This window comes from Psittacula echo (genome assembly GCF_963264785.1).
Source record: "Psittacula echo genome assembly, chromosome: 4".
In the NCBI taxonomy this organism is placed as follows: domain Eukaryota; kingdom Metazoa; phylum Chordata; class Aves; order Psittaciformes; family Psittacidae; genus Psittacula; species Psittacula echo.
The window spans coordinates 9,807,645-9,828,609 of record NC_137738.1 but is presented as its reverse complement, the minus strand read 5'-3'; the positions used below and the strand labels follow the sequence as shown (position 1 = coordinate 9,828,609).

At 39.0% G+C, this 20,965-nt stretch overlaps 1 protein-coding gene across 1 annotated transcript in view; it reads left to right on the top strand.

Annotated features, from left to right (window-relative positions):
- MSH2 (mutS homolog 2) overlaps positions 1-20,965 on the top strand; it is a 50,211-nt gene that overhangs the window by 7,227 nt on the left and 22,019 nt on the right. Inside the window, exons 6-7 of the mRNA XM_080615581.1 lie at positions 262-395; positions 15,813-16,012. Of these exons, the coding sequence (XP_080471707.1) occupies positions 262-395; positions 15,813-16,012 (334 nt within the window). The remainder of the gene's footprint in view (positions 1-261; positions 396-15,812; positions 16,013-20,965) is intronic.

Genomic DNA, 20,965 nt, shown 5'->3' with positions numbered 1-20,965 from the left:
CAAACTGCCCAGTGACCAGGTATGTTTCTAACTTTCCTGTTCAGTCAGGATTATTTTCAGAATAGGCAAAGCTCTTCCTTGCTTGGCATGTTCTAGAGACCAGAGTGAACGTGCTTCAATGCTGTGTTGTTCCATTTGCTTTTTTTGATGGGTGCTGAGTTGAGTACAGAAAAAGCACTGATCTGTTCCTGGGTATCCAAGTACCATTCATTGGGTGTTAATAAACTTCACTAACTCTCTTTCCTTTCTTTCCCTTTCCAGAGTTCTGTGGAAAATGCTAATACTGCACAGTCTCTAGCAGGTTTATTAAACAAATGCAGAACCCCTCAAGGACAAAGATTAGTTAATCAATGGATCAAGCAGCCGCTTATGGACAAGAATAGAATTGAAGAAAGGTAACAGTATTATGTTTGATAGAGTTACACAAGTTTGTAACTTTTTACAGGAGGCTGTTTCCTTTTAAGCTCAAAATCCTACAGCCAAGAATAAGGGTGGTTGGAGGTTTTTGTGTGCTGTCCTGTAAGACACTGTAGTTAAACAGAGCAGAAAACATTCTTCCCTGAGATGCAAATGGACAGCTTACTGCTAGATAGAATGCTTTTTACAGTTATGATTTTTAAAGAGGAGGTAGGATATGTTTAGATGGTCAAATGATTCATGCTATAGAATAAGGTAGTATAGCAGCCGCTTCCTAAACTACTGTTTATACTGCAAATGCTCAGTCTATGTACTGATACTTTGATGTCACTTCTAGTTTACCAATAAAAAAAGATAAATCAACAAAACACCCAGACAACTAAGCAGTAGTGACCTCTTCCTATTCCTAGAAAAAAGCCCTTTTGGTTGCAGTAGATCACACTTACCATATCTTGCCAAGAAATTGGTCTTTTTCTTCCTTGCTCTTTTATACTGCTGCCTGTCACCACATGCCCTTGTAAGAAGTCCCTCTTCAGCTTCCTGTGAAGTCCCCTTTAGGTATTGGAAGCTGCTATAAGATGTCTAAGGAGCATCTTAACAGTCTTGCATGCTTTGAAAAGCATTCTTTTTTTAATCCAAAGGAACAAGTATAATAAGAGAAGCTGTTGGTGGGACTCATGAGATGTATTCGCAGACTTAAATATATTTGAAAGATAGGGGATCTCCAAGTTGTTTTCTCTGTACTTTACAATATATTGTGGCTGTTTTAAGAATTACAAACTATAATTTAGAACATTTGAGAAGGGAATATCTGGACAGCTGTTCCTTTTACATTTCCTTTGTTGTCAAGAGGAGTCACTGATTATTTCTTAGCTTGAAGTGTGCCATGTTATAGGACCCCATTTAACACAAACCAGTGCAAAACTCTTATCAGACTAGGCTGAACTACCCAAACTGGACTGATGTTAGGTGACAGTTTTTGAAATAAGCCTGTTTTGCTTATACAGGAGGTATTCTGACTTAATGTTCATTCCAGTAATGTAGAAATGGATGTCTGAAAGTTCATTTTAAAAGAAAGTTTCTCTTGTAAGCCTCTGCTAAGACCTGTAGGTGGTGCAAGTCATCTTTTGGAGTTAAATGGATCAGCCTCATTCGGTAGTTTGTAACCTGCAATATGTTAAATTTATGGATAAATAGAACACAAGTGTTACATCACTAATACATATTAACCATCAACAGTAGCAACACAAATTAATGTACAAAGCGCACATCAGGTAAAATAATGTTTATATACTGCAACAGAACTAAGGAAACAGGGGTTCCTGATACTTGCCTGTCTTGAAAGAGTGGGGGTTTTGCCCATGTCTGATTGATTTTTCCATGATGAGGAAGACATAATTATTAGTCTTAGGATATAAGATTCAGCCCTGCTTTCTCCCATGTGGTATGTTCAGGAGGCAGGTACATGAAGCTCTTGCTCCTTGCCTTATAGTCAGCATATTTCTGAAATTAAAATGCAGTTGCTGACATCTCAGGGCTTAAAGCCTGTACTTTAACATCACTTGTCCTGATTCAAGCCTGTTTTGAGCTTTTCTCCTGCATTCCTAAATATGCTGCATGGGGGGGACACTGTAGAAAAGTGCTCCATCTCTGTCAGTCAGAAAGTAATAGATTTGGGAAGCTTGAAGTGAATAAATGGCTAGGAGGGTAAAACTTCCAACTTTGTAGAACATTCTCATGGATAGGTCTTGAATGACAATTGAAGTAGCAGCTTGTTTAAAAATGAAAAAAAGCCTAACTTGTTGCTAGCTTGTGTAGGCAGGCTTGAATGCTTTTACAGTGCTTTATTTAGCAGTAAGTTAACTAACGTATGCTTTCTCAAGCAGATAAATGGGGGGACAGAGTGGGGTAATGCATATGGGGTAGCTCGGAAAACTGGAAGAGCATCTCAGGTGCATGCAAATGCACCTCGTGGATGAGAAATGGCCAGGTGAAATGAGAATTCTGTGCACTGCAGGCCCGTGAGCTCCCTTCGAATGTCATCATGCAACTGGCATGCTGTAGTGCATGTTCTTGAAGGCTGAGCAAAGAGGGTATAGGGGGGGTGTGTTTCTGCAAAGGTATGGCTTAAACCTGCAGAAAGGGCATTAGGCCTATCATGAGCTTATGGGTCAGGATTAGAGAAGGGTCAGCAAGGTGAGGGGGGTTATGGTGAACACCTGCATTTCCCCATCAAGGTGGGGAGCCTGTCCACACAGAAGACCAGGATCATGGGCTGCAGCACATGGTGTGCGAGGAGAGTCTGAGGGATTTGGGTTTGTAGTCTGGAGAAGACTAAGGGGCAGACCTAACTGCTGGTTTCAGCTGCCTAGTGGGTGGGAATCAGAGGGTGAAGACATGTGCTTCTGCAAGGTCACGGCAAAAGCATGAGACAAACAGCAACTTCACCAAAGGTTGTTGGTCTTTATATCCATCTGGATATAAAGAAAAGAGACCAACTTTGCTATGAGGATGGTGAGTCTCTGGAATGTGTGCTCAGAGAGATGGATCTTTGTTCTTGTTAAGCATTCAATTGAAATTAGCCTTGTTTTGAGCAATTGCTGGAACTAGAGGCCTTAAGTTCCCTTCCAACGTAAATTATTCTGCATTAGGTTTTCACTGCTCCTTTGTGTTCTTTCCTAACCTGCAGCGGTCCCTGCAGATAGGTTTTGTTGCTTCTGTCATTGTGGTTAGCAGCTCTGGAAAGACTTTCTGTGCTTTTCTGAGTACAGGTCAGTACTTCTCCACAGCAACAGACTGATTTCAGGCAGTTAAATTAGTAGGTGGTGGCCTGTGTCTTCAGTAAGAGAGGGGAGAACATGACCAACTTGGAGGTTTGTCTGAATTGCTTAATTGAAGTGCAGTTTAATGTTCTGGGAGTGCCCTTAATGCCTGTGAAGAAGCTTCTGAAATACAGGTTGAATCTGAACAGGCTGGAAGACAGAAATGTGATTTGTCATTGTCATGGAGATCATGATGCAGTATGTATTTTGCATGAAGGAAGTTGTCATCCCAGTGACATGAAATGGTGTTGGCTTTCCAGGTAAGCTTCTAGAAATGTTAGAATGTCTAGAAATGTCATCCTTGTCGTTCTGAAAGTTGTCATCAGTGAGTCCCCTAGAAAAATGTTTGGAGTTTGAAGCTCTCAGTGCTGCTTCTTTAACCCTCTTCTCTCCCTTCACCTATGGTTACTATTTTCAAAACTAGCAGATCAACTGTGTTTTCATTTGGGTTTGCTCGTAAAACCAAGGTTCAGAGTGAGTGCTGTCTAGAAACATTAAACAAAAGCTCTATTAGCGAGTAAATGTCAGGCCACATCACTAGAAAACAAACTCCATCAAAATCTCAGGTGTTTGAAACCTATTGAAAAGCTTAGATTCTTGTGTTGCAAGAGACTCACTTTTAGTTTTCTTGGTTGAGGAGTGAACAGGGGATGTAAATAAGAGCTGAGAAAAAACAACTTTCATCACACCTTCGGGAGTGGGAAAGACAATGTTGCTGTTTGAGCTAGAGAAGTACCTAAAAGCTGTTTGTATTTTGCATGATTATCCAAATAATTTGTCTTCTAGGTCAAGGATCAGCAGCCAACACTTCAGATCAGTAAATTATAGGTGGCATTCAGTGCTGCAGCACTGGAGCAGGTAGTCCTAGGTGATACTTCCAGCTTTCCTACTTCAGTTCTTCCCTATGAGGGTACTGAGGCGCTGGCACAGGTTGCCCAGAGAAGCTATGGCTGCCCCATCCCTGGCAGTGTTCAAGGCCAGGTCAGACAGGGCTTGGAACAGCCTGGTCTAGTGGAAGGTGTCCCTGCCCGTGGTAGGGGCTTGGAACTGGGTAAGCTTTAAAGTCGCCTCCAACCCAAACCGGTCTATGATCCTGACAAGTCCTTACTTTACGCAAAATAAACAGAAGTATTAAGCTTTTAGTCAGTGTTTTGCATCTGAATTTTGAGGCTCAAGGGAAATGAAAATTTGGTTCAAATGTCAAATTGGTTTTCAGGTTTTTAAGAAATAATGAAATTGCTGTTTATTTAGGGAAATGCGAATCTGTAGTTGCCATACTGTTCTTTTGCTCTCAGCCTGCCAAAAGGAGGTGGATGGTAATTGCTGCAGTTGTTAAATTTTACTTAGAATCTGTGCTTAATTGTTCAGGATTTTTTTCTTTTTTAAATGCAGCTGTAAGTTCATGAAGTTTCCAGTTAGAGTGTGACCATATGAAAACATTTGTATTCTTGGTGGTCACTACTTTGAACATTGTATACAGGTATATAGTAGGTATATTCTCCATGAAAGAACAGTAAACATAGTAGCGTTTCTGCTTTGTTTATTTTATATCCACACACATTAGAAAGGAGGCATGTTAAGGAACTGCAGTGGACGTTCTTGGCAAGGTAATTTTGTCTCGACATATAATTTCAGTTCATTTATCATGTGTGTAAGGATTGTAAAGTCTTTAATGTTTTGTTTACATACAGTTTGAGAGGTTTTTGTATGGCAAAGAAACAGAACTTGTTCAGTATGCTCTTGGTGTGCAGAAGTTTAAGGAAATGCACAGGTTAGCAATTTAAAAGAGCATTAGTGTTTATGGACTCATGTAATAAACTCTTAATTTTAATAATGTATAGAAACTTATAAGGAATAAAACACACAAAAATAATAATGGAAAACTCAACTGTCCCTAGTCTTTGAAGACCATGCAGTAATACTGTTGTATCACTGGATCCCCAAATGCGGTATTTAATTGGAAAGGAAGACTGGCACACCACCTCTCTGGTGCACGGCATTATGCAGAGAAGCAACATTAGTTGCTTTCTGTCCTAGGTTTCTCTGGAAGATTCTGGGTGGGGCAGTTTCACTATATGGAGTTAACAGATTTGTCCATGACTGGGTAGTGCTTGATGAGTTTTTGCTCTGTTGTCTTCATTGTTCTTTATTATCATATAAGAAATGGAGGTTTGTCAGTAACTTTAAAGGTGGGCATTTGTTTTCCAGAAGCCTAAAGACTATGTTGATGGAATGGCAATGTTCACAAAAAGTATTGTGGAACTGGTTGTTCTTGTCTTCATTCAAATAAGGGTATTTTCCCCTTCATGTCCCTGACACTTGCTCACACTTGGTGTTCTGTGTGTAGGATTTCTGTGGTCAGAATTGTGTGAAGGTTTTTCATTTAGTTTTGACTCTTATGGATCATGCAGCAGCCTGTGGTTGGGAGTTGTTTCATAGTTTGCTGACACTGTCTGTAACCACTTTAAATCAAAAGGGGTAGTCATGCTTCCCTGACCATGTATTGTTACCAGTTCCCTTGTTATTGGCACTGCCGCTAGTGTTCATGTAGCTGCTTGGTTCATCTCTAGATGGGGAATTTAGCACGCTAAAATAATCATCTAATTATTTATATATAGCATCTAATCCAGTAAAAGTAGGCAGTGGTCAAAAGGGGCAATTCCAGTTCCCCTTTCTGGCCTTCAGCTCCTTCTGCTCCTTTTTTTTTTTTTTGTCTCATAGCTACAGAATAATTTGGTTTGGCTTCTTCACCTAACGAAAGCTAGTACATGAAGTGATGAAAGTTGTCATCTAAAATGTATCCTTTTGCACCTCTGCAGTGGTCCATGACCTACTATCATCATAAACATGAGAAGATTTAACATCATCTTAAATGCAGATCAGGCAATACTAAAAGCCTGTTTTTCAGATTTAATAATCTGACTTGTCAGTGTTTGCTTTCTGTTGGCATCTTGACTATCTTAGACTTCACACTAATTAATTTATGTTGTAAGTTGCATTATCCTCCTGTAACAAGTTTGGTAAATTGGATATGTGCCTAGCCTCAAGTTGGAAAAGTGTCTGAATCTGTGTGGAATGGAGCTGTTCACTACCAATGGACCTGCTGCTTTCCTGGCAAATTCACTATGAAGATGCTGCTTGAATGTTTTCAGCTCCTACAGAAGACAGTAGAAATGTTATGAAAAATAACGTATGCATGGAAATTAATAAATGAAGTCTTCTGTAACATTGGGGAGACAGAAAACATTTCTCTGACAAAGCAGGAGATACTTAGAGAATCTTGTTTTGTGAAATACCCTCTTATCATTTTGTCTGTACAGTTCTTTCAGGGTAAGAGACTCTTGAATCCAGCAAGATTGTGTTGGGTTTTTGAGGTGGAAAGGGTTTGCTGTGTAAAACATTTTATGTTCAAAATTCAACTTGGGTGATGCATCTGCAGTGTGGTTTTTTGATTCTATAAACATACACATTGAAAAGTTGGGAACAGTGTTTATCATTCTGTGAAGCAGCATGCTGCTGTAAGGTGGAAATTTTCCCTTTTTATCCCAGCTCTTCTTCTGTGGAGCTGTTCAATTTCTTTAGGATAATAATTCTGTTATTTCTTAATTGAGATTGAGGAGGAGTGGTGAATCGAATCTAAATAGTGCCGTTACATAAAGTTCTAGTCGGAATGGCAGTTCTCAGTAACAATTAAAAAAATAAACTCTACTCTTATTTGGGAAACATAATTTGTAAGAAGCGTTTTACTTCTCTATTACTTGGATAGCTGACTGGTACTGAAAGTAATATACCCAGGGTGTGGAAAGGTATCTTGATTTTGGTTTTAACTGTGACTGCAGTGACCGTGTAGGTGGGATGCACAGGTGTACAGAAGTTCCTTTAGAATATAGACAGGAATAGTAGTTTTTGTTTTAAAATGTGTTAATGTTTTCAGGACCCAAGCCTTGTAGAGCAGAGCCTGTCTGCCATGAGAGCATGCAGTGGTCCCAGCTGCAAAGCAAGCCATCAGCAGGAGATGGTGAGAGGCAGATGGTCACAGTAGTATCAGAGATGCTGCCAGCCTTGCCTTGCAAATGAAGAATAATGTTTCCTTTTTGCTTCTCTTACTTTTCGTTGTAGAGAATTTGTGTGCATACCTTGGAGCCCTGCAGTTCTTTGCTTTGACATGCTTTCTGTCTAGAGGAGGCAAAGCAGAGCTCTGCTTGTGTGTGGCTGCTGTATTTGCTTATGCTTCAGAATGATGCCAGGCACTCCCTTCCCTCAAGGTCTAAAAATATTGCTGTTGCAGCAGCCTGCTTCAGGAGTGAGATCTTAATTGCATCAAGTAGTACCTTACTGGCAAGGATAAGACCCAAGATTTTATTTTTCTGCTGAAGGATTGTTTTCACTTTGCCTAATCAGCTGGGGTTGGAAAACATTTAAACACTTGTGCAAAACCGATGAATTATTGGTGACCTATTTCAGAATGCATAAGACTGCATTTAAGTATCTCTGGGGGAGGGAGGGAACCCCATTATATTGGAGTTAATGATGCTTTTTCCAATAGTTCTGTTCTGGCTTTTTATTCTGAGCTCATTAGCTTGCAGCCTCACAGTCAATACATAGAGCTTCCAAAGCTTTTCTTGGTTATTACAGAAAATAGTGTTGTGCCTGGTACCTCTCCTAGCCCCTATCTAGGGGCTTTAATTTACTGTCATTAGGTTTTAACGTAATACTCAAATGATACCTGAAGGAATGCATGTAGGGTGGGAAAGAGTCTATTGCTTCCCCGATACCTATTAATTTTGTGGGTTGCATATATATATATATATATATATACAACTGATGTAGAGGAGCAAACTGATTATTTGGAAGAATGCATTTATTTAATTAAAAAACTTATCCGTAAGTGGACCATTCTGAGGTTACAAATATCCAGTATTGTTTTCATGGTACGATGGTTTGGACTCTAATTAGGAAAATCAGAAAAGGCAGGGGACTGATGCTGGGATGTGTCTTTCTCTTATATTGCTTGATCTTTCAGGTTAAACAGCAGGAAGCCTAATGTGAAGCACTTTTGTCCAGCTGCTTAGTAGCACGCTTTGTGCACATAGTGCTCTGGAAGTGGGTGCCGTGTGATTTCTGTGTCTCTCCTGGGCTCTAAAGCTGTGCTTCAAACCTTGGACTCTGTATTACATGGTACTACTTCAACAGAGCTGCAGAAAAAATAGTCAGCATGTTTATTGTTGCTTAAAGTTATGCATTTGAGATTAAAAGGCAACAGTAGCAAATTAAATCCAAAGACCTGCCCTGTAATAGTGGAATGAAGGCTGATTTCTAGTACTAAATACGTCCTGAGGGCATCGGATACTTGCCTGGAGATCCCTTGATTTTAGTTCATTTCTGACTTGACTATTGGAGTACGATGATCGCTGTAATCTTACTGGGATGACAGCATTGCCTTTGTAAGAATGCAGAGATTACAGGTAACCTATAAGATGCATCATCATGGGGCTGTTTGTTCCTGGCTTGCTGATTCTGTTAATCTGCTCTATTATACTGTATTTTTAATTGCTAGAAGCCTGTAATTTCACATCCCCCATATAAAACAGCAATGCATTTTAGATGCCAAACTGAAGATGTACATACACTGTTGTACCCCTTCATTGTTGTCTTAGAATTTTTGTTATTTAGGCAGTCTGTATCTTGTAGTTTAGCTGTGAAGTCAATTCATATTACAGAAGTTTTATAACTTGTTCTTAACTGAGGAAACAGAACCAACTCTATGTTAGCATGCTAAGAAGGAACAAGAGCAGGTTGCATGTTTTGGGCAAGAGCAGGCAGGAAACACAACAACTTGAGCTGTTTATCATGGAGGGAGGTACATGTGAAGGTGCAGGCTCCTTTTTTGGCAGAGTGGGAAGAAGCCTTGCTTGCCTGGGTGCAAGCCTCTTGCACAGACCTGTTGGAGTTGAGTTGGGCTGTCTGCTTCTGAACTACAGGCCCTTGTGCATGCATGTGGATTTGGGAGAGCTGAAAGCGAGCTTACTCTGATGGACACCTTGTGACACTCAGACATAAGATTTTGGACCCTAATGATATTTTAGGGCCAAATTGTACCAATTTCATTAAATAACAGAAAGATTTTGACCTCTTGCCCGAAATAACTCTCTCTCATATGTGAGATGTGCTCGGGTATATATGTATGCAACTCATCTAGAGAGCGATGTTCAGAGTTGTTGATGAAACAGAAACCTGGATTCAGATTTTGTGTCTTCAGAGTATGGGAAGAACTGGTGCTGTGGTGAAACCCCTGCAGGCTGGAGGCTTGCTGCCAGAAATCAGAGCAACTTCTGTCTGCCCAGTGTCCTGTGTTAGCTGAGCGTATAAGTTGAGTGGGGGACTGGGAAGTTCAATGGTACTAAGCTTCTATGAGTGGAAGAAAATGACTTTTGATGGTATTAATCTGTCTGAAGCTGATGGTTCGTTATTCATAGAATCCCAGACTGGTTTGGGTTGGAAGGGAGGTTAAAGCTCATCCAGTTCCAGCCCCCTGCCACAGGCAGGGACACCTTCCACCAGACCAGGTTGCTCCAAGCCCCGTCCAACCTGGCCTTGAACACTGCCAGGGATGGGGCAGCCACAGCTTCTCTGGGCACCCTGTGCCACCGCCTCAGCACCCTCACAGGGAAGAATTTCTTCCTAATGTCTCATCTAAATCTCCCCTCTGTCAGGTTAAAGCCATTCCCCGTTATCCACAGGCTTTGTTATTTTTATTTCAAATTGTTTACAGTAATTGCTCCAGTTTCATAACAAAGTCTTTTGTGCATAACTGAGCACTTCCAAAAGCATGTGTGGGTTGGCTAGATGTTTTGCATTGTTATTTCTTTGTGCTTATCTGGTAAATTTGAATGTTATTTTTATAAATGCATGTAACAACTCTCATTGTATTGAGCAAAATGACAGAGGGATGGTTTGTGTGTTCTTTATGCTGCTAAGATGTGGACTGGAGTAAAGTAATTCTTAGTACCAGGCTTCAGATATCTGATCTAGGCTCCTGTGTGTCCATCTTAGATGTCTGGCTTAATACTTCGAACGCTGTAAAGCATACTGGGGTTCTTTGTCATGAAAAGAGCTTTGCAAATTTAAGGTGATATTTACTATTTACTTGAGGTAGTGATAACTAAACGTCAGCTGGGTTTTGTGGCACAGATGTTTGTCTAGGGAATAATTGGTTTACCAGGGAGTTTAGCACAGTGCCTTGCTTATTTCTGGCTGGAAAACACAAATGCTGGTATTAATCAGTTACAGCAGCTTGCTCTGGTGCTGCCTTTCTCCAGGGTGTTAAAATCCCAAGTGCTTTGTGTAGAAGAGAAAACCCAGTTAGGACAAGTAAGATGGTGACTTGGCTTTGCTTTGCACTTCTATTGAAGAGGCAGTACCTGAGATTGCAGTCTATTGCATTATTCTGATAATTTCTATGGGATTAGAAAAGAAGAATTTACCGGTTTTACATCTGGGTTAAGCCTGTCCAGGAGGGGGTTACCTTGGCTACATTGGATTAAGAAGAGATTCAAAGTTGAAAGAAACCCAAGGGAAACTAAAATAATGGTGCATGATGTGTTTTCCACTTTCCCTTGCATAAAGGAAATATGAAATTAATTTAACTGTGTATATTCGGAAACTTTTGTGGTGAGATGAAAAGTCTCAGTGTATCTTAAAGCAGTCCTTCATATGCTGCTTTTGAAAATGCTCTCTAATCAAGTTGAACTGTTGGGCAGAAAATTGATCTTACTCTGCAGTCATAGAAAACCTTTAGCAGGCAGAGAATACAAATACGTGATCTTCAGAAGACTCAGCTGTTGCATAGCCATGGGAGTTCCAACCTTTAGGATCTTCTGAGGTCAGCTTCTCCTGTAAGTGCATTCCTAATTTAATTTCAGTCTTAACATTGTTTCCTTGTGTTCTGTGGAATTTTTAGGTAATACGGTTTCCCTCCCATGAAAATAATCTACCAGAATCTGGGATTTTCAGTTACTACTCTGTAGTTCTAGTTAAATATATATTATACTGATTATTAAATATATACATATTGCTCATTATATGTGGAACCAAGTTTCATAATATGATAAAAACCCCCACAGAGTCCCTTTTTTGAGCAGGGGTGCTTGGAAGAAGCATTCTCCTTCCTGCATGCACAGGGAAGTGCAGAACCGCCTAGGGTTTTGCAGGAATTTAGTGGAGGAGAGATTAAAACTTGGATGTTTTATAGCTCAAGTTGTTGTAGAACTCACTGGTTTATTAGGGTTTTTTGGGCTGGCTGATCCTGCTCAGGTATTAAAAATACTCTGTTCATTCTATCTCTGGTGTTTTAATTTGTTAGTTTAGTTATTATTTCTACAGACAGAATTCTTTTCACCCTTCTATTAAATCTGTATACAAATCAGGCTTGATTAATGTTTTGCCATTAAGTTCTACATCTAGCTCTGTGAAAGTCTAGAAATATAACTAAACCTTCCTGACAACCTCTGTGTTGTGGCAGTGTTGAGTGCAATAGCCTTAAAATCGTGATGCAAAAATGCTGCATAGATGTAGCAAAGGAAGAAGCAATTTTTTCTGATGTCAAATGAGATGTAAACCTTGGTGGAACGGGAGCTTTGATGAGACTTGGGAAAGCGTGTGCTGTTTATTAGATCAAAAACAGATTTTTTGATGTCTTTTTTTGGTGTGGAGTGTTAGTCTTCTTTCTGTTAAGAGGAATTTCTTGGATCTACTATTATCAGTAACAAACCATGGAAAAAGATGAAGTTATTTCTGTTGGATTCCAGAATATCTGACAGAAACTGTGAGATAGGTAGTTACTTTTGGTTTTCCCTCTAAGAGGACACTAAGCCTAATGTTACTTCTTATTGCACAGAATCCAGTGGATAGATAGCCATGATTTTGAATAGCAGGAAAAAAAGGGGAGTTGTCATTTCCAAGTTAAAAGTACTTCGTTGCTTTTCACTTACATTTGTCTTGTTTGCTGTTTTTTGTGGTTTAATTTGCAAATTTCAGTAACTATCTTGGAACAAAGTTCATGTGCATTCTAGTGTGGTTTCAGTAGTTCTAACTGTTTCTGTTACCTTGGCTGGGCTGCCTTAGATCTGTAATGGAAAGTTTTGCCTCATTTTCCTTTCACTTTTGGCTGTATGGCAGAAGCAAATGATCCAGTATTGTCAGCTGTTGTTTGATTAAGCTTTCTTGGATTTTTTTATTTGTTTGGTTTTGTATTTTCTCTTTATTGTTTCCTCAGTTAAGCTTTATACAAAAAACAACTTGTCGTTTGATTCCATTATTTCTTGTGAGCATTCAGCATGGCTTACAGTTGCATTATCTTAATGTAGCCCTTCCTATTCAGCAACCTTATATGTATTCTTACAGAGCAAATTGTTATGTGAAATGTGGCATGAAACAAACCTGTCAGCTTAACATTCATGGTTGGCAAAGATGGGGGTGGGAAGATAGAACAGTACTAGGAAGGTCATGAGATGTTAGTCTAATTAGCATGGTTTTGACAGAGAAAAAGTGTATCATGCTGATTTGAGAACTCTGAACTTGTCATTGTTGTGGACAAAGGAGGGGGTGAAAATAAGAATAAATTAGAGCTTTCAAAAGGCCTTTGACAAGTTCTTATCCAAGAGGCTGTTGAACAAGCTGAGGAAGTCGTGGGATGAAAGTGAAGGGTCTTTTGTGTAAAAGGCACAAGCAAAAGAAAAAAACAGTTGGCAAAGGGTAAAGCTCAAGAGTTCAGACACTGCACTTGAGATATTCTCAGATAGTCAGGGTAGTAGCTGGCTTGTAAGGTACTGATGTTTTTATAGGTGACACTACTGAGAACCAAACTTCTAATGAAAACCAAAACGGGCTGACTGGATAGAACAAGGATAGTTTGTATTTTAATAAGTATAAAGCAGTGTGTATAGAAAGAATAAACGTAATTTGCTTGTGTCTTACAAAGCTTTCACATGGATATCTTATACAAATCTTGTTCTGTGTTCTTGCAGTAGGCATCTGAAGTATGTTCTTGTCTACTTCTCACAAGCTCTGTATACATGCTGAAACTTTACTGTATCTTTTAGAGTTTCCCCATGTTGCCTAAACTTCTTGGAAATAAAGCACCATTATGGGTCAGTAATGTCCAATCTTTAAGCTTACTTGTTAATGCAATAGTTGAATGGGTAAGTACAGAGGTGGGTTGCTCGATCCCTGGCAGTGGTCAAGACCAGGTTGGACGGGGCTTTGAGCAACCCGGTCTAGTGGAAGGTGTTCCTGCCCAAGTCAGGGGGCTGGAGCTAGATATGCTTTAAGATGCCTTCCACCCCAAACTGTTCTATGGTTTTTCTCTTGTCTTTTTCATTGATTTTGTTCAGAATAATACAGGAGGTTCGCTGGAGTGCTATGGGTAGAACACTTGCTGCAACTGGACATTCCTTGTGAATTTTTCATATACTGAAATGTACTGCTACCTGTCCAGCGATCTCTCTCTGTTTTGTTAACTTAGACAAAATCTTTGTTTCTAGAGTGACTTTCTGTACTAATTAGCTGAGGCAGTGTACCGTGGTAACGTCTGTACTGTTTCCAGTGGCTGGTGTGCTCTGCAGAAAACTGCATGGTGTAATGTAGATATTGCTGCTTTCAAAATAACAAAAAAAAATTGTCATTTCCAATGCAGTTTGTTAATGCAGATGTTCTTGTTACTGAAACTGATGCTTTTTTCTGCCAGTAAGTGTAACAGTAGAAATAATGTGGTGAAAGCTTTCATGTCTCTAAATTAATTTAACTTCCCTGCTGAAGCTAAGATATTGATAGATAGCATGTTAATGTGATTAACCAGAAATCGGCACGGTATATATCACATCTGAAGGGGGCTGAGTTCTTCCTTCATATTCCTAAAGTGTGACCAAGGAACACTGACCTCCCTGGCATTCCGAACTGAACAATGTCTGACTTTATTTAACTGCAAATGCAAAGTAATGCAAAGTAAGTAAAGATGGCAATGTTAACTGATGGAAAAAAAGCAAGAAAAGTAGGAAAGTTCACTTACATTCTAGTGGGCAAAATATAATTCAATGCTCTGTCACTTCTTACTGAGATTTATGTTTGTTTTCAGCACTTAAAGAATATTTATTTCACTATTTAAACTCTAAACCCAAAATGTTGGGGAGCATCAGCTAGGGCAGGCTTAAGAAGGCTAACTGGGAGTCAACAGTTACAGCAAGGCAGGTAGAGACAGTACCCTTATTGATAAGGATGCAGCCCCCCAGTACCTGCATGAAGCAAACAGGGTATATTTCAGCCATGAGTTTGGGTCTCCAGGCAAATCTGTAGTGATCGTCTGAGATAGAGCAAGAAAGTCAAGTCAACAGGTCTTGGTCTGTATCAGTGGGGTGCATGGCCAGGCATGGGGACATGCACAGGAATGGCTGCAGCATAGCTCACGTGAGAACCTGAGGACAAGTGCCTGAGTGTGAATGCAGCTCTTGAGTGAAGGTGAGGAGGCATCAGACAAGGCTTCTCACACCTCTTTCTTACACAGCTCTTCACAGTGGTCTTTAATGGTGAGATTTGCCTTCAGGAATCCCAAACACCTGAAACCAGTGGCAAAGTCTTGAGCAAACACGACACAACCTCATTAGAGGAGGATCAGGTTATCAAACATTTAAACAAATTGGATACATGCAAGTCTGTGGGACCCAAGGAATACACCCATGAGTGCTGAGAAAGCTGTCCAAAGTCGTTGTGTGGTCAATCTTGATTGTCTTAAAAAGGCCATGATGGTTGGAGAAGGCTTCTGAAGATAAGAGAGACATTTGCTTTCTTCCAGTCCTCAAGAAGGTGGACTGAAACCATCTGAGCTGCCAGGCTCAAGGGGTTGTGATCAGGGGCATCAAGTCCAGCTGGAGGCCTGTCACTAATGGTGTACGTCAGGGGCTGAGAGTGGAGCCATCCTTGGAGATACCCAAAACATGACTGGATACCATCCTGGGCAGCTGGCCCTGGCTGACCCTACTTTGAGCAAAGGGGTTGGAGTAGTCCATGTCCAGAGATGCCTTCCAACCTCAAGGATTCCAATTCTGTATTCCAGGGTTGCACAGCTGCAAAATGTCACTGTTGGCCTTGACCACAGGCAGCTAAGCTCTGCCAGGAGTGGGATTTTTTCCTACAATATGGGGTTTTCCTACTTAATACGTGTTCTTTCACAGACTACTAGATGACTGTTTTTATGGTGCAAGGAAAGGATTAATCTCAAAGTAGATTCTGGTCTTCAGCATACTACAGAAGAGATGTTTGTGCTTGAAATGGTTGCACTCCAATGCTGTTCATTAGATACCGCACCTGTTAAAAAATACAGAAGCATGATACAGGCTAAATGTCCTTGCTTTTTCAGCTCATGTGTTGTCCTAGTTTCATTTGGGTTTTTATCAGGAAATTTTATCAGGATACAGCCACAGAGAAAGGATAGATGGAAACTGCCAGATAAATGTTTTCATAGCAACATAAAAGGATTATAGACCATTCCATGCTAATCATTGTTACTGACTTCTTACTTAGGCTGAATTTGGTTGAAGCTTTTGTGGTGGATCCAGAACTACGCCAGTGCCTTCAAGAAGATCTCTTACGTCGCTTCCCAGATCTTAACCGGCTGGCGAAGAAATTTCAGAGACAAGCAGCAAACTTACAGGACTGTTACCGAATGTACCAGGCTATTAATCAACTGCCTAATGTTGTACAAGCACTAGAAAAACATGAAGGTAATGCTACCTCTGTCTGTTTTCAGTGTTTTATAATACACTCGTGATGCAATGAAATAGTGTGTAGATTTCCAAAGATTACTTTTTTTCCTGTGTACTTTTGTTGCAGGAATAAACATTAAAGACATTTGGATTTGAAACAAGCTGGAATTCTGATATGTCAGTCAGATACTTGAGCATAGCGAAATCTTTACATGAAAAAGCATTCTAATTAGTGTGTAGCTGAAGTACTTAAACTGGTGGGTGACAGTCTGGTAATCTTTGATCTTGACTTCTCTCTAAGAATTCTTGACCAATTGTTGGTGAATTATGATCATAGAAACAAGATACCATTCATACAATAGGGTTCTGTTCCTTTTGCAGACACTTTCCACTTTCGGTTGTAATTAAACAAAAAAATCCCTGTTTAAGCATTACTGGTATAATTTGAATGACTTTGGTTTGGGTTTGTTTTGTTTTTTGTCATGCTTCTGTATTTGAGAAATGTGGCAAGGTTTCTTCTGATCTTCGTTAGTGGGAAACACAAGACTATAACAAGCAGGTCTAGAAAATACAAAGGTTGCTATTCCTTTTCTCTAGGTGTTATTGAGAAAATGCAGAATAAGATTGTTCAGCATAACAAGGGGGTTGACTCAGTACAGCAGTAGCAATCCTAGCATGGTAGAAAGCATATTTTTGTAGAAACCCATTAATTAATTTGAAAATCTCTTTGCATAAGGGAAACGCCAAAGCTTTAAAGAGAAATACTTTGAAATGGTATGGTTACAAAAATTTATTTCATATATATATGTGTGTGTATCTATCTACTTTTCTGTACTACAGTTTTATGACTTCAGGTAATGATACTTATTTTCTAAAGTATTGATCTGAAGATGAATTAATTTGTGGTTGCTGGGTGTGTTATTTCCAAAAGCAGTTAAGGACTAAAGCTGGGAAGAACTGGCAGATGCAATTTTTATTTTATTTTATTTTTTTGTGAAGACCTGTGCCATGGTTCAGCAGCCTCAGTCCTGTCCCTTGGCTTTTCTAAACAGACTCTGCTTGTCTTTTGCCTTGGCATGGAGCTCTTGGAATTGTGTCTTAAACTGAGGTATTAATTCAAAATGCTCACTTTATCTTTACTCTATTAGTTCTCATTTGAATTGACAGAAATTTCTCTGTCATAATACTGGGGTAGGAAAACAATTCCATTTTTAGAAGTTTTGAGGAGCAAGCTGTGTAAGCCAAACTGCTAAGGTGACCATATGGAAAAACTAATAGACTGCAAGAGATTCTTGCTGTTTTACACGTGAGTCAGTTGGCTTTAGTAGGGCGTTCATCAGCAGTATATCTAAGATAATTTGAAATTGGTGAAATGTGTTATTTTTCTTTTTGCTTTGTACTTGTATGCCCTTGTTTAAAGTACAAGGCTGGTCTGGTAATTTTGAGCGTACGTGGCTGATTCAGACCGGATGTGCTCGTTTTCCTATTTTGGACTCAAATCTTCTTACTCATCAAGAGATGGAAAGGCAGAAGGATTTTTTGCAACTGGGTGTTTGCCAGTTTCAGAACTTTTTCTCGTGAATGGCTGTGAGGAAATAGAGCAACTACACGATAAAGTGATCAGCAGCGATTGCCTTTCCCTCAGTATGAAGGATTGCTTTGTTGAGATACTTGTTTTTACAGATGATGAAAGCTGAGGAGAAGGGCAGTCAGTGAAGATGATGTTTTTATTTTTTAGACTTCAGAAACCTGTATAAGACAGGAAAGGACTCTGAGTCATCAAATCATTTTGCTGTTGCTGGGAAGAGGGAGCAGTTGTTCATTACTCAGACTGCTGGGATGTAAAATCTAGGTACTTAAAAGATATATATCTTCAAGAAGCTGCTGAAGCATCTTCCTTTCCATCTCAGAAGGACACTATTTTAAGCCTGTTAATATGCAAGATATGGAAATTGTAAGATAGGTTCCAGGTGTTTTTTTTTACCATATGGTATACAGTGGCTTGAATATCCCCTTACTGCTTTTGGAAATGCCTTGTATTGCATGTTCTAGTACAGGTCTTTCCTTGACAGTGGTGTGTTATAACCATGTTGTGATTGAACTTGGCTGTTTCACGTTCTTTATCATTTCCTGCTGATTCTTCACCTACTTATAGTGGAAATCTGTTTATCTCTCAATGTGTAATCTCACTGTTAAATTAAACTTCTGTTAGCCCGGTTTTCAAGGTTGATCACTTATGTTCCTGATTGATTTTGTTCCAATTTCATCTACTGATGCCTTCCACATTGTATATATTGGTGAATTTTATAAGAAGCAGCCTTTTGTGCATTAATATTATTGATTCACACATTTTGAAAAGATAAATGCTTGTATGAGCCCTGGAGGAAGTGTGTTGCTGGTGTCCTTCCAGCTCATCTTTTGCAAGTTGTTGATGTCCTCTTTATCTGCCTTCTGATCATTGTATTAATCATGAATCTTGCAGCTTAGCATCACATGGGACACCATACTGAATCCTTTAGAAGAATCCAGATTAGGTCTACAGATTTCCCTGTGTTTTAGGCAGTCAGTTACCTCAGACAGATGTTGTGCTATGTAGGTATGGTCCGCCTTTAGTAAACCCATACTATATTTTATCCCCATTTTGATTTTGCTCCTTGTTCTTTCCTCATTATTTTTCCTAAGACCTTTTGTACGATCAATATTTCTGGTTTAAGTGCCTTCAGTTGTCAAGATTTGGCTGTTTTTTCCTTGATAGAATAGTGTCAGTTGTTGTACTTCTGTTTGCTGCCAAGCTAACTATATAAACGCTTGAAGTTTTGAGGATTAGTGCTTCATTTCCATTTCTATACAACGTTTCAAACTATATTACTAGAAAAGTCTTTAATTCATATAAATAAACACTTATCTGAGCTTAAGTAATTAATTTATGGTTTAAATTGAAAACTACTTGGGATCAGATAGGTTTTGTGATCAACATCTATCCCTGGTTTTGCCTGTACGTAGTTCTGTCTCTCAGTGGTTACCTCATGCTAATAATGTTGAGTAAGTGCAAAAGTGTTGTTTGCTTGTTTTTATCGTACATCTTTTGTATGAGTTTATAAATGCAGGTGCAATCCAAGTGAGAGTTGAATTTTTTCAATGGTGTTTGTTGCTCATAATCTCTTAATGGCAGTTATTATGCTTTTAAGAAAAACATACATATACAACTTCTATAAGTCCTCAGTATTCACTGACTCCACTATTTTACTTCCTTTGATACTGAACATGAAGTTGGATTGAAAATATAAATCAGTTTTGCAATGTATTAGTTTGAACCATATTCTAAACATATATAAATATGCTAGTATTTTATTTACTTAATAAACTAATGTTTTCTAATTTTTGAATGTGACATTTTCCTATGGTGTTTGAAGATGTACTCATCAAAAATAATGAAATGGTATAAAACTCTTACTTACAGTTTCTTTTATTGGAACGAGTAATTGCTACTTTAAGTTCAAGCACGTTCATTTTTCATTAATTCAAGATTACTGAAGATTATTTAATTGCCAGGCATTCTCTCAGCTGGTGTACTGGAAACATGCTCTGAAGAATGGACGTGAAACCTCTTTTTGTTCTTCAGTTTCTTCTTTACTGCCTGCATTTATTTTCTAGGTTGGTTTAGATGGGTCTCATTACAGGAGGGGTTAAAAAAAAAAAAAAAGACCAAGCAAATGATTTGGAATAAAAAGCAATATCTTTATTTCAGATCTCTCTTAGTTTGAAGACTTTTAGTCAGCAGAACACTCCGTTTTTTACAAGTTCAATAATCTCTCAACAACATACAATTTTTTCCTCCGTTAATAGACACTAATCTGTTAAGAACTTTAAAAGCCTGGGGGAGTGAGGAAGCAAAAAGGCACAGGAGGAGAAAGAAACAAACCAACCTTTTACTTTTTACTTGAGTTACAGTGCTAAGAAAGAAGAGAGATTCCGTTGGGTAATAGTGTCCTTATTGTGTGACTTCTGTAAATTTTTCTTGGGGAAGAGTAGGACCTTTTCCTTAGTCTGGTAAGAAATTGGGAGGCTCTGGAATAGCCAGAGATTAGTTCTGTGTTTCTCTGTTAATGTGCAAAGCCTTGCCTGTAAACATCAGAGGCAGATATCATAATTCTGTACCTAATCCAGTGGCTAGAAGCTCATAGTATCGAGTACATTTTGAGGCATTTTGTGTAAATTGTATAGTCAATAATGCTGATTTTTCTGTGATTTAATCCTAACTTGAAGTGGCTGCAAAGATGTAAACATTTGTTTACTGGCAGTGTTTTCACTGCAGGCTGCTTGATAGGTGCTTATTTTTAGGCCTGAAGAAAAGACTTTTTTTCACACAATCAGCAATATCTGTGTGTGCTACATTAGGGAAAATGCATGCTACGTCAAAGGGAAAACGCAGTTCATGGTTATACTTGGTGCTACAGGGTATCTGTGCTAACAAAATACATTGGAAAAGACTAATGTTGATGAGTTCCTGTTTAGTGGAAAGATCAGTGACTGTAAAGATCTGGTTAGAGTAGATGTTTGGTTTTTTTAAGGAAAGCAAAACCAAACTCCATACACCTAAATTTCTGTTTATGTCCATATTTTAACCTACCAAATAATTCCAATTTTTGGTAATTTTGAAGTAAGAGAAATGAGAATGTCATGAGTGTGGACGATGAAACTTGCACTTTGTATTTTTCAAATTGTTTCCTGTAGAATATAATTTTTGCTAAAGCCATTTCAATTTCTTATGTGCCAGATGGGTAATGTTCAGACAGCAGGTTTGCTTTCGAACTGTTGTTTGTCTTTAGTTTTACTCATAGTAGAAGGGAATGAATGCCACCAGATGTGAACAAAGGTGACACAATAGGTAAAAGCTTAATCAGAATGTAAATAATGCCAGTTCTGGAAAAAGATATGTGTGTGTGTGTGTCAGCTGGTTATTTTTTATTA